The sequence below is a fragment of the Miniopterus natalensis genome, chromosome 1 (genome assembly GCF_054644295.1).
Source record: "Miniopterus natalensis isolate mMinNat1 chromosome 1, mMinNat1.hap1, whole genome shotgun sequence".
In the NCBI taxonomy this organism is placed as follows: domain Eukaryota; kingdom Metazoa; phylum Chordata; class Mammalia; order Chiroptera; family Miniopteridae; genus Miniopterus; species Miniopterus natalensis.
Window position 1 is genome coordinate 2091088 of NC_142081.1, and position 12390 is coordinate 2103477.

At 51.1% G+C, this 12390-nt stretch overlaps 1 protein-coding gene across 10 annotated transcripts in view; it reads right to left on the bottom strand.

The window, feature by feature from the left end:
* Positions 1-12390, bottom strand: part of KLC1 (kinesin light chain 1) — a 44191-nt gene that overhangs the window by 2831 nt on the left and 28970 nt on the right. For 3 of the 10 annotated variants that reach the window (XM_087817910.1, XM_087817912.1, XM_087817902.1), the window contains exons 14-16: positions 8339-8469; positions 3877-3943; positions 1-2767 (exon numbers count right to left, since the gene is read on the bottom strand). The exons of 1 other annotated variant lie outside the window; for it this stretch is intronic. In XM_087817910.1, the coding sequence (XP_087674036.1) occupies positions 2684-2767; positions 3877-3943; positions 8339-8469 (282 nt within the window). In that variant the 3' untranslated portion in view covers positions 1-2683. Of the gene's footprint in view, positions 2768-3876; positions 3944-8338; positions 8470-8490; positions 9776-12390 lie in introns of those variants that run through there. 6 more of the 10 variants (XM_087817914.1, XM_087817915.1, XM_087817918.1 and 3 more) reach the window with 3 other exon arrangements.

Here is a 12390-nt window from a genome sequence, read left to right on the forward strand (position 1 = left end):
GCTGTTAACCCCTGTAATTGGACAGCCGCCTCCTGTTTGGACATTTTTCTGTGGCAGGATGGTCCATTTTTAATGTCATCACATTCTCAGTAGTCTGACTGGCGTAAAACAGGAAAAGCTCTGAGGGCTGGAGCCTACATACAAAGACCTTTCTGCAGAAATGCAGGAACTGGACAACAGGAAGTAAGACACTTTATTTTTGTAATTAAATACAAACAATCCCAAATGAGTTTCTAGTCAGGTCACAATGAGAAACAACTAAATCACCAACACAGAACAGACGTTACCAGATGACCCGGCGCTGAACCCCTGGGTGACCCGCACCCGCCAGCCAGGCTGCACCCAGGCCCAGTGGTGCCCACCCAGCACACACCGACCAGGAGCTGACAGTCCCTAAGGAGCACCGGCCCAGCCATTCCGGGCCTCTCCCCACCCCCGCTGAGGGTCAGCTCCACCCTAGAAACCACTCTCCCTGGGTGGTGGGGGCTCCTGGGGCAGGGCGTGTCTGCATGTGTCACCAGCTGCACAGACGGTGCTGTCTGCCCAGCCAGGCTCACCAGGCCCACATGACCCCAATGAGACGGGCGGGTGTGAGTGCTGCCACGTGCTGGGCCACCAAGAACACACTGCAGAACCACGGCAGTGACCTGTTCTACTCAACTGCACATCCTTAGTGATATTTTCTTTGCTATAAGCACTGAGTTTAATTACACAGCCCCAGTAGCTTTTTAATTCTCAAAAAGAACTATCTGAATCCCTCCAACATTGCTAAGACCACATGCTGGGGCTGAGGGGAGGGGCCAGGAGGGTCAGAAGACCCTGCTGCCCACGACCTCTGCCCTGCACCCTGGGACTTTCCTGGGGAGCGTCCTGCAGACACTGCACAGCCCTCCATTTCCTGTCTCCCTCAGGGACTGACAGCAACTGTAGAAGCAGGGCTGGCTCCCGCAGGGTCCCGTGAGGACAGCAGGCCTGTAGGTTAGGACCCAGCCCTTCTCTGTTTCAGGACAAGTTAAAAAATCAGGAACAGCTGACACGTGTGGGTCCCTGAACACTGAGGCTGTCACAACTGGCTTCGGTGCCTGTGCTCTCACCCTGAACACCCCACACAACCTGCACAGGGAACCACAACCCCGAGGGGACCGGGGCCACCGGCTGGGGACTGGGTCAGGCCCACTGAAGGGTCCTGCACAGACGGGGTGACCAGCAGCTGGGAGTTCAGTTCGGAGCCCTGCTTGCCAAGGGACTGTCACTGAGGGAAACAGTGGGTTCCAAGGTGCTGGGTCAGCTCTGTGGCTGTGGAGAAGCCAACTCCAAATGGAGGGGAGGGAAGGGGCAGCCCCTGGTCCCCTCCTGACAAGGATGAGACAGCACCCGGGCGGTGCCACGTCGCCCTGCTGCGCCTCACGGGTCACCTTCAAAGAGTGGTGGGGTCCATGAGGAACACAGCTCTGCTCTCTTTTTCAGTGGTTTCTCACAACCAGTGGAGGTTGGGGGTTTTTTTAATTTGGAAAGGAAGTCCTAACCATCAGAACTTGTAAAACCTAAATGGAGTCAGGAGCCAAAAAGCAGCGCGGCTAAGGGAGACGGGCTGCAGGGGACCGTGTCAGCTGCAGGCAGCACAGGGCGCCTGTGAACCGGAAGGCCGGTCCACGAGGGAACAGTGCACTCGCAAGGGACACGATTACATTACAGGAACCTTGAAGTTTGAAGCCCAACCTTGCTGTGATGGATCCCAGGTGCTGCTGCCTCCAGGCCGCCCACGTGGAGCTTGGCTGACGGACACAGGGATCCAGGGCTCCTCAAAGTGAGCCCCCCGCCCTGAGCCCCATGCTACTCACAGGAGAAAGCTGGGAGTAAGCAAAGCTGGGCCTCTGCCGGGACACCAGTTGCATTAGGATAAACGAAATGAACTTCAAGCTGACGGCACCCCACACGGATGCTCAGTGTCTCAGACCCATCACCCCCCAGTCTAAAGAATGATGCTGCTAGCTCCCGGTGGACGTGCCCCTTCGCATGCGCCCCAGATGCTGTCACCTGGAACCCGTTGCTTAGCATTTCCTTCACCCAGTGGTTGCGCTTACAGAGCCCTGTGAGGACAGTGCCTTAGCCTGACCTGAAAATGTTCCTGTCCAAACCCACCCTGGGTTATTAACCCAACAACGCGCATGCTTAGCTTGCAGGCCAGGGTTCCCAAGGGTGGATGCAGGAGCCTGGCGAGTGTCGGGCAGGGTGGTACACAGCACCCTGCATGGGAGCTGGGACCCGGCACCTGAGGGATTCCTTTCTGGTCACCACTCTACATCCAGGCATTGCTGCCACAGATCATTAGAGGCAGGTTAAGGTTCCAGATTCTTAGTTTATAGCCTATTAAATATTGCATTAACGATTCTGAATTTAAACTAGATTTTGGTGTCATGTAGAAAGTGCGTGTGTCCGTGGGAAATGGCCGAGTCCAAGGTGAAGCCGCTGCCGGGCCGCTCTGTGCCCTGGGCCGTCGCGCCTGGCCGGGTCTCATGGTCGAGCTTCGGCAGCTCTCGATCATGAGGACTGCAGACCACGTAACAGAATTCAGGGCAAACCTCTGTAGGTGGTGGAGGGCACCACCCAGAAAAGGAAGTGAGCCGGGCCTCCCTCCCAGGCAGCATGGGCAGGGGCCTGGCGGGGCGGGGGCTCAGCTTATCTAGCTTGGCCTTGGCCCGCAGTGGGCCAGGTCAGTGTGGCTGGCACTCAGAGCTCTCGAGTCTGCTAGACAATTATTTCGTTCCTGCATGAAAAAAAAAATGGAAAAATTATACTCAGCCAGCACTTGGAAGGACCCAAGCCTCAGGTGGCCTTAGTGCTAACGGTGACAGCTGAGCGGCTCTAAGTCACACACAAGGCCCGAGGCTCATGTGAACAGGTGCATACACCAGATGTGGGTGGGGGAAAGGCTGTGTCCCCTGCAGACCCTAACCCAACACCATCTTTCCTCTCATTAGCAGGGGTGCTTAAAGCAAAGCCCACACCCTACTGACACCTGGTAGCTTCCAGCCAGAGGCCTGGAGAACGCAACCCTGGGAGCAGTCCCCTCCCAAGGGTGCTGCCAGGAGCCTATCTGGCAGGCTCCTCACTGCAGGGAGCAACAGCTTATCAGCTGGACTGGGGCAACTGGGAAAACCACCGACTCCACAGCAGCCAGGAGTCGGTCACCAGCAGACGCAGTAACGGCTAAGTCACAAGAGGGTCTCTGGGGGATAGCCCAGCTGCCTGGTCTGCCCGGCACACCTGAGAAACAGGGCCGGCTCTGGGGTCCAGGGCCTGGCCCCACTCCGACAGTCACACCAGACATTTATAAAAACAGAAAACAAAAAGTCCATTTCTGACAGAGGACAGGGTGCCAGGGGCTTCAATGTGAAGGTGACACGTTTCTGCGAGGCCTGGACACTCACATGTGCTCCCGAGGGCATGGCACAGTGACAGCGTGTCCGTTACGTTAGGCCCTAAATCACTTCAAAACACTGACAACAGCTTAACTAGAGAATAATTAGTTATAAACGTATTAAAGACTAAAATTATATAAATTAAATACATTTAAGATAACTGGCCAAGTTTTGATATTTTATCAGACTATTTAATTTTTAATCAGGTCCATCAGACTATTTTTCAAGGTCATTGATTAATATACTGAGAATGCTGACGACTGAACATTCCCACAGCTCAGTCTAGTCAATGCAGACTCAGGAAATGTCACCGTGATGCCTATCTGTCTAAGAGCCAGAACGCAACAGTGTTCGCAAGGCCCTGTGGAAACGGCAGAGGCGCCCGGGGAAGGTCTGCAGCCAGCCCGCCAGCCTGGTCTGGGGAATCAAGGGCGTGAGGGGCAGGGCTCCTTACTTGGACATGGTCTTCGGCTGCCTTGCCACCCACGTTTAGGACATTCAGAGAGCTGGCGCGCTTCATGCTGCAACCGGGACAGTGGACATGCAAGGACAAACGTCAGCACACGGGTCAGCCAAGAGCAAGGACACAGCAAAGCCACCCTCAAAGGCCTGTGACCACTGGGGTCCCTTCACCTCACTGGGACAGGGATGCCCACCCAATTCTTAACACAAACATCCCAGGTCTAACTGTATTCAGTGCTCGGTAAGAAAAAGCAGAGTTTCTCTGTGTCTTTTAAGCAAAAACGGTTGTCTTACAATAACAAACTCCAGCGTCGCTGTACGTACACTACAACACATGTCAACTCCAGCGTCACTGCAGTGACCCTTTGTGAAACCTGCTCACACTGAAGCTGAGGCTCTGCAGGGTAGCTGGCCGACTGCAGCGTGTGGGTCCCCAGGGCCTCCACAGACAGGTTTCAGGGAGGGAACCTCAATGACTCATGTAAGACTCATCACCCCAAGTGACCAAGTTCAAGAGACGCACTCAAAACTCATTGGTGAGATCAAATGCATAAAATATTCTGTACTTTATGTTTTTCTATATTAAAAGTAGGGAAAACCATTTTTAAATTAGTAAAATAAACTCTAAAGCTATTAATTCTCTGCTTATAAATCAAAATTTATTATAACAAATTTCATGACTTTATATTTAAAGAAATACAGTGACTTACACATGATTTTTCTCCACTGGTACCTTTAAAATACTTGATGAAACATCTTACAAAGTACCTATGACCTAAACTTAAGTTACGGACAATCTATACTTACACTAACTGCTTACAGCCATCACAGACACTGTCAAACAAAGTCACCTTAGCTTTTAAAACTAAAATAACCAAAATTAGGGGTTATATTTAAGTGTTTACACAGGGCCTGTCATTCTGAACCTGAACTCGCCAGAACACACAGAGTGAACACTGAGGGCGCAGCTGCGAGGCCGAAGCACATGCATGAAGGGTTAGCCAACCAGACAGACACAGGACATTCAGGAACGGGCTGACGGCCCGCGTGGCCACTGCACCATGCGCACAGCCTGGCCCAGTGCAGACACTAAGTTCTCACTGAGTAAACTGCACCAGAAGCAAAGACGTTAATTTAATTATCTCCAAGTAAAACCCACTCCCAAAATGCCCCACAGGACAAAAAACACCCTGATGAGCCCCACACAGTGCTGCCGGCGTCCCGAGTACACTCTGTCCTACTCAGAACAACAAGAGCAAAGGATAAAAATCACCCTGAATCGCAAGCCTACGGAGGCATCTTAACTTACTGTTACTTAACCGGCCAATCACCTTTTTCTAAGAAAGCCACACCACCGTTATCCTCAAACCCTGCTCCTTACAAGACACAGAAAGCAATGCGACTCCTGCCATTCTTCCTGACTCCCCGGGTTGCACCCACGCGATCCATCTAAGCCCGTGGTGCTCACTGGGGTCATGCCCAGAGCCACACACAGGGCTCCTGTAGCACAGGTCTGCGGGTCTCCAAACTGGTCCCCAACCAGCAGCACGTGACCACCTGGGACCTTGCTGGGGGGGGGGGTGCTGTATCGGAAACTCACGGCTGGGCCCAGTAGCCTGTATGTTACAAACGTCCAGGAGACACTGACACATGCTCAAGTTTGAAAACCACTGGGCCAGTTAATACTGTCAATCTTACCTGGAAAAATTATTCTATTGTATGTATAATTTTATGAGATAAAGTTTTTCAAAACTGATTTGAGAGAGAGAAAGGAAGGGAGAGAGAGATCAATTTGTTGCTCCACTTACTGATGCATTCACTGGTTGCTTCTTGTATGTGCCCTGACCTGGGATCGAATTTGAAACCTCGACCCATCTGGACAATGCTACCCGGGCAGGGCTGGGATGAAGTTTCTAAAGTCATTTTTTCAAAAAGTTCACTAAGGTAGCGTTTCAAATAAAACTGCATATTAAAATGTTAGTACAGGCAAGTGTGGGGGTTGACCTTACTTTACACCAGGTCAGGCTGAGTGTTGGCCAGGCTGGGGGTGCTCACCCCTGCTACATCTTGGGAAAGACAGAAGACAATGTGGCAGAAAGAGCAAGAAACATACAGACTCTGTCACGGGGGAAGGAAGGCCCATGTCATAGGCCATCGTGTGGGAATTAGACTTTGCATTTTAAAAGCTTCAAAACACGCATCACCTCAAGGGAGCAGCGCGCTGCCCTTGGGACACAGGAGGGAGCACCAGGCGCACAAGTGACCTCCGCTTATCACACCGCTCACCATGCAGCACAGGGATGGACACTAATCTGTTCAGATGCTCATCCCGCTATAAAAAAAGTGTTTTCCTCTTTCAAAATTCAGAGACACAGTGAAAACCTCTTTTTAGTTCTGGAAACCTGCAGACATTTTAAAACAAGAGCACTTTATTCCAAAGGCAGTCAGAACCTGCTCCCCCCTCCCCAAGCCTGCAGTCAGGTGACCGTCACAGGCACTTGGGCAGGAGGGCCACATGCCAGAGTGCGTCCATTGAGCCCGTCTGTCCTTTCAGACCCTGGCGAGCTCCCAGCACAGGCTCCTCCTGGTGGTTTTCTCAAAAGATGTTGGCAAAGTTCACAGGACTCCACAGAACAGGGCCTGTGACCGAATCTGAGGCAGGGTAACAGCCACTCAACACAAACCAAACTGCCCCTCTTGCCTCAAAAGCCATCAGGACACATGTCCATCCACAAGCACAGAGAGGCCCGGTGCTGCACAGAGGGCAGGCCTGGGACACCAAGTCAAGGGTCTTAGAGTTGGACTCAGCTAACGAGAGGAATGAGCCTGCACATACCTCAAAATAGCAAAGGAAACATCTGAGAAGGCACCTAACTTTCATATCTCCAATACATTGCCCAAGAAACCTGGTCTCGGTCCTGAGACGTGAGAATTCTGAGCCACAGAACTTAAAGTAGGATCACTTTTAAAATAGCTTTACTGCCCAGCCTCGTGTGGCTCAGTGGCTGAGCATCGACCCAGGATCCAGGCGTTCGGGGTTCGACTCCCAGTCAGGGCACAGGCCCGGGTTTCGGGCTCGATCCCCAGTAGGGGGCGTGCAGGAGGCAGCCGATCAATGACTCTCTCATCACTGATGTTTCTATCTCTCTCTCCCTCTCCCTTCCTCTCTCTGAAATCAATAAAGGTTATTTTTAAATAAATGAATTAAAATAAAATAAAATAGCTTTACTGCCTGGCCAGAGTGGCTCAGTTGGTTGGAGGGTTGTCCCATGCACCGAAAGGTTGCCGGTTTAATCCCTGGGAGGGGGTGTACAAAATGCAACCGATGGATGTTTTTTTCTCTCATATTGATGGTCCTCCCTCCCTCTCTCTCTCTCTAAGCATGTCCTCGGGTAAGGATTAAAAAATAAACTAGAGTTTTACTAAGAATCAACCTGTAAAAAGTACATACCATTTTGAAAATTAGAGTTTCACAGGAGAGCTGACAAGACTGATTCTATGAGAAATGCATCCAAAAACAGAAGGCTGTATGTATCAGCAATAACCAATACACCTGCCAGAAGTACAAAGAACCCAACCTCCAACACACCTAATAAAAAACAAAGAATGCCTTAGGACCTAATTCCTTTGACAACTTAAATGCTATTGTTCAAGCTCTAAGACCCATATGGGACTAAAACCTTTAAACACATGGAAAACCTAATGTCTTTTTAATCTACTAAAGAAACTCCTTATAATCAAGACTTGAAATCATGATCTTTCTATTTAAAACCATGATTCTCCCTATGTTAATATCTGTATGAAATTTAATATAGTCACAGCTAGCTTTTGATTTTACAAGATTAGGGCTAATTTAAAAGGATCTAAAATAATGCTAATTTTTTTTTTTTTTTTAATTCTCACCCAAGGATATTTTTTTCCATTGCTTTTTCAGAGAAAGTGGAAGGGGGGGGAGAGAGAGAAACATGGTGTGAGAGAGACACATCGATGGGTTGCCTCCCACACGTTCCTCACCAGAAGCAGGGATCGAGTGGGCAACAGAGGTACATGCCCTTGGCCAGAATCAAACCCGGGACCCTTCAGTCTGTGGGCCGATGCTCTAACCACTGAACAAACTGGCCAGGGAAATAATGCTAATTTTTTAAAAAGTAATGCATGTCTAGGGTAAGCAAGCTAACAGGCACAAGTTTTAATAGTAAAGACCCACTTTTCACAGATGAGGCTTTCTCTGACCTTAACAAACACAAAGAGTTCCATGTTTCTTTTAGGGACATCAGGAAGCTTCACGATTCTGGGCCTGCCTGGGAGAGAACCGGAGGGAGACTCCTGAACCTTTCCACTGCTCAGGCAAGGGCCCGAGTGCGAGCGTTTCCCCACGGTCTGTGCGGGAGCAGAAACGGCAGTTGGACACCGCGGCGCGGCGGGGTGGCGAGGGCGGCGGAGGAGATAGTTACCCAGGGTTCCTTGGCTCACTCTCTCGGGAACTTCCTCCCTTCAGCTTCCTAACCAGCTTCTCACTGCTGCGTCTAATTGAGGCCCGGAGTTTGCTAAAGGAACCACTGCGTTTTAATGATCCAGTGCCATCCTGAAAGAAACGTGAACACATGTGAAGGGCAGGTGGTCCTCCCTCCCCACCCCCAGAGGCAAAGCTGAGTGGCAGAACCACAGGCCGATGACCCGCTCATCTGGGTCACGCGCACCCGGCGGAAATCACCGTTCGCCATGTGTGTAAAGTATACCTTAAACAGATACCTATCCATTTTAAATTTCATTAAAACAATCAAAAGATCATGAAAACCTCTGAACATGAAGAAGTTCAAACAAAAATAACATTCCCACAGGAATTTAATTATACTGCTGTTTTGAAACAAAAGATAACACACATACAGTCTCAAGAAAATTACGATGGCTTCTAGGGCCATCACCGAAATCAAATTCCATGTTTAATAAACACAGGACCTGAAGCACTGAGGTCTGACAGATGGCGTCCTTTTAACAATGTCGTCAGTGTAACACTTTGATGTACTGTTTGTTCAGTAAATTTTAACAGTTGTATTCAGTGTTGGACAATTAAATAAAATACTCATTCTATACCAATAACTAAACCCCAGACCCCTGTGGAAAGCAGGAAGGATGCCTGGCTTTTGTGCTCATCGACTGAGACACTGTCAAGGACTCGGGCAGATGGGATCGAACCCGATGGGAAGGCGTGCACAGACTTTCATTCCCGGAATGAACCGCAGGAGCCCGGCAGCCGTTCCCTCTGGAAGCCACAAAGGCTGCATCCCATGGGAAGAGGGGCACGCTCTGAGCAGACAGACACGAGACGCAGGTCAGTTGGAGTGAGTTTATTAGAAGTTAGAAAGACACAGGTACACAAATCAGTCAACACGGAGATTAGTAGAGAAAAGCAGAATTGCCCAATTTCCACACAGACTACACAGCAGATGCTACTTGAGCGGGATCCTGGGGGAGCCGGGGCCCAGCAAGGTGGCGCCAGTCTCTGAGGACAACAGGAGCACATGCCCTACGCTTACAGCTAGCGAGTGTCGGCGTCACCGTCATGCCATTGCAGGAACACCTGTGGGACACGTCTAACTACCTTTCATCAAAGCGAACAGCTAATCGCTCTTAACTTTTAAGCTCATATGTTACACAGTACGTGGTTTATTGATACAGTTTATATCACTAAGTACATATCTGGCAAAGCTACGTGTATACAGAGATAGGGAACCCCCCAAGGACAGCAGCACCGAGAGGAATGGCCAGTCACAGAGGTGGAGCTCTGACAAGAATCCTAGGGGTCGCTACACAGCAGTCGCACGGAGAGAGGAGAGAGCCGGAGGTGCCGTCATGCAGGAGACAGTGAGAGTCCCACCAGGCAGCTAGGCCTGTCAGACAGAAAGGAGAGAGAGCCCCGTGAAACTCGGGAGGAGGGAGCCGCTTCCCCGTACCGCAGCTCGGCTCACAGTATTTCCAGGCCAGACGCTCACGCACAATCACCTCAGCATTTCGGATTACCTTCCGCCTGCTTCTGTCGGCCCCACATCAACAGCCGCTGGGCCAGATGTTGCCTCGTGCGTGGCCTCATCTAGATGAAAGCCCACGTCTTTAGAGCGTGACTAGCGCTGCGCTAGACGCTCCCTGACGCTTCCTAACAAAGGCCTCCATGTAACGGTCAGGAAGGAGATTCCACAACGGAACTGGACGTGACCACGCAGGCCACGCTCGAGAGCGCTCACCCCTCAGCTTAACTCTGCCAGGAATACTTTTATAGCCCTAAACTGTAAATTGTTCTTTGAAGGCAGGGAGGATGTTCTCTTTTTTAAAAAACATGAACATGTCAGACACTGCAGAACCTTTAAGTCTAGGGCACACTCTGAACACGTGCTGACAACCCAGAGTCAAGTCGGTTACAGAAACGACTCCTGGCGCATGCAGACCCGACAGTCTTGCACCGAAGCCCCAGACGCAGGGACCTGAGCCCCTGCTGTCTAACTCACCATGGGACACTGAGCAAGTCACTTAACCAGGCCGAGCTTCATTTTTCTCATCTTTAAATGGAAAAATAAAACTTGTTACCAACTCCCGTGAACGTTGGGAGGACAAGAAAACACCAGTTCTCGCTTCTCTTCAGACAAGAGGGTGTTAAAGTGTTAATGTAGCTCCGCAAACAGCACCCCTGCCGCTGGCCTGGCAGCTCAGGGCTAGACTCTGGCAGCGTGATCTCACTCACCGCACTCACCCCTCCTCCCGCCCGTCCTGGCCGCAGGCTGGCAGGGGGCTCGGGGCAGCACGGGGTTCCTTGGGGGTTCCTTGGGGCTGGCGCACCGGCCTGCCCCCCCCCCCCCCCGCTTAGGCCCCGTGAGAACCAGTTGGAAGGACAGCCCTGAGCCAGAAGCTTCGTATTCCAATGGGCTTCAGGGCTGGGCGGTTCATCGCACCTGCCGCTGGCACAGCCACTGCCCCTTCACACGGCCCTGAGGGCACCTCTGGCAGCAGCGAGCTTCTAGCAGAAAGGAGCGGTCTCCACACTGGCTAAGAACATTCAGCAGGAATTATGCCTGGGATGTCAGGTGATTTAGGGCTTACATTTTTTTTATATAGTCTAGTTGTTTTCCTAATGTAATTTTTTAAAATAAAAATTAACATTTCTTTTTAAAAATATATTTATTGACTTTAGAGAGAGCTGGAGGGGAGGGAGCAACAATGATTTGTGTTCCACTTGCTCACACATTTCACTCACTGGTTGCTTCTTGAATGTGCCCTGACTGGGACTCAAACCCTCAACCTTGGCATATTGGGAAGATGTTCTAAACAACTGAGCTACCCAGCCAGTGCTAATCTACTTCCAATTCAAAGGACATCCAACTGCCCAGTGACCCTGGGTAAAAGTTAATGTATTTAAAGCTTTTACAATGGGGAGAGAATGGGGAAGGCTGATCCTGAAGGACCCAGTAGAGAACTGGCCCCGAAAACAGAAAGGACGGTGCAGATAGAAGGCTACTGGTGGGGCCTCCGGCCACCTTGAGCTGGGACGTGTGGCAATTCTTGCTGGCTGGGGGCTCCCACGTGCTTGCTGACACATGCGGGCCTATGAGCTGACCCACAGCCAGCAGACAAGACTAAAGGGAATCCACTTTTACCCCAAAGGATTCCTTTGCCCCCAACACCTGCGTTTTTAGCAGCAGGACCATAAAAGAGAACAAATGGAGGTATCCCAACAGTGACCGTCGGCTCTGCACCTGCACAGGAGCGCAGGTAAGGAAGCTACGTCCTCACAGCTGGTACGGTGCCTGCCGTGCTTCCCTCAACACACCCTCTCCTGCGCCAAGGATTGACCAGCACCTCGCTGTGAGCTACTGGTGAGGGCCAGTCCCTTCCTTTCCTTGCACTTTAACAGCATGGACTTTAAGTCTGTGCTGACACGGCCTTCCAGTCCCCACAGGCAGCGAGGATCCTTACCTCTGGCCACACTGCCTCTGCTCTAAAGCTTTCTGAGCGCTGAGAAAAGTCCCGCCTGTCTGGGGAAATGGCTTTGATGACTGAAGAAGCTGTGGCCGCTCCTGGACCCTCCCTGAAAGAGCTGTACCTGCCCACAGAGCACACACCTCTCCCTGTGGGGGTGGCTTTCAGACTTTTAAAGAGCACAGAAATTTTTTAAAAAGTAAAATCTAATGCAGAACCCCGATGTAAAATAAAACCTACGTGGCATTTTCTCACTAGGAATGTGTGACAAGCCCTCAGGACCACTGAGCAAAGCCGCAAGCACAAGGCCACGATCTTTAGAGCCACAGTGGGGCTGTGCAGTAGTGACGGTCTCGTCCTAACATCCACCTGGCCTCCCAGTTTCAGTCTGCATTTCTTGGCTGCACATACCCAGGAAACTCTGGTGCGCACGGTAGGTGGGAGCGGTTTTTAACCGTGTGCTGAGCAATCAGCCCCAGCAGAGACAGCATGAGCCGCCCTTCTCACCGAGAGAAGACAAAGTTTGGCTGCAGTGTGT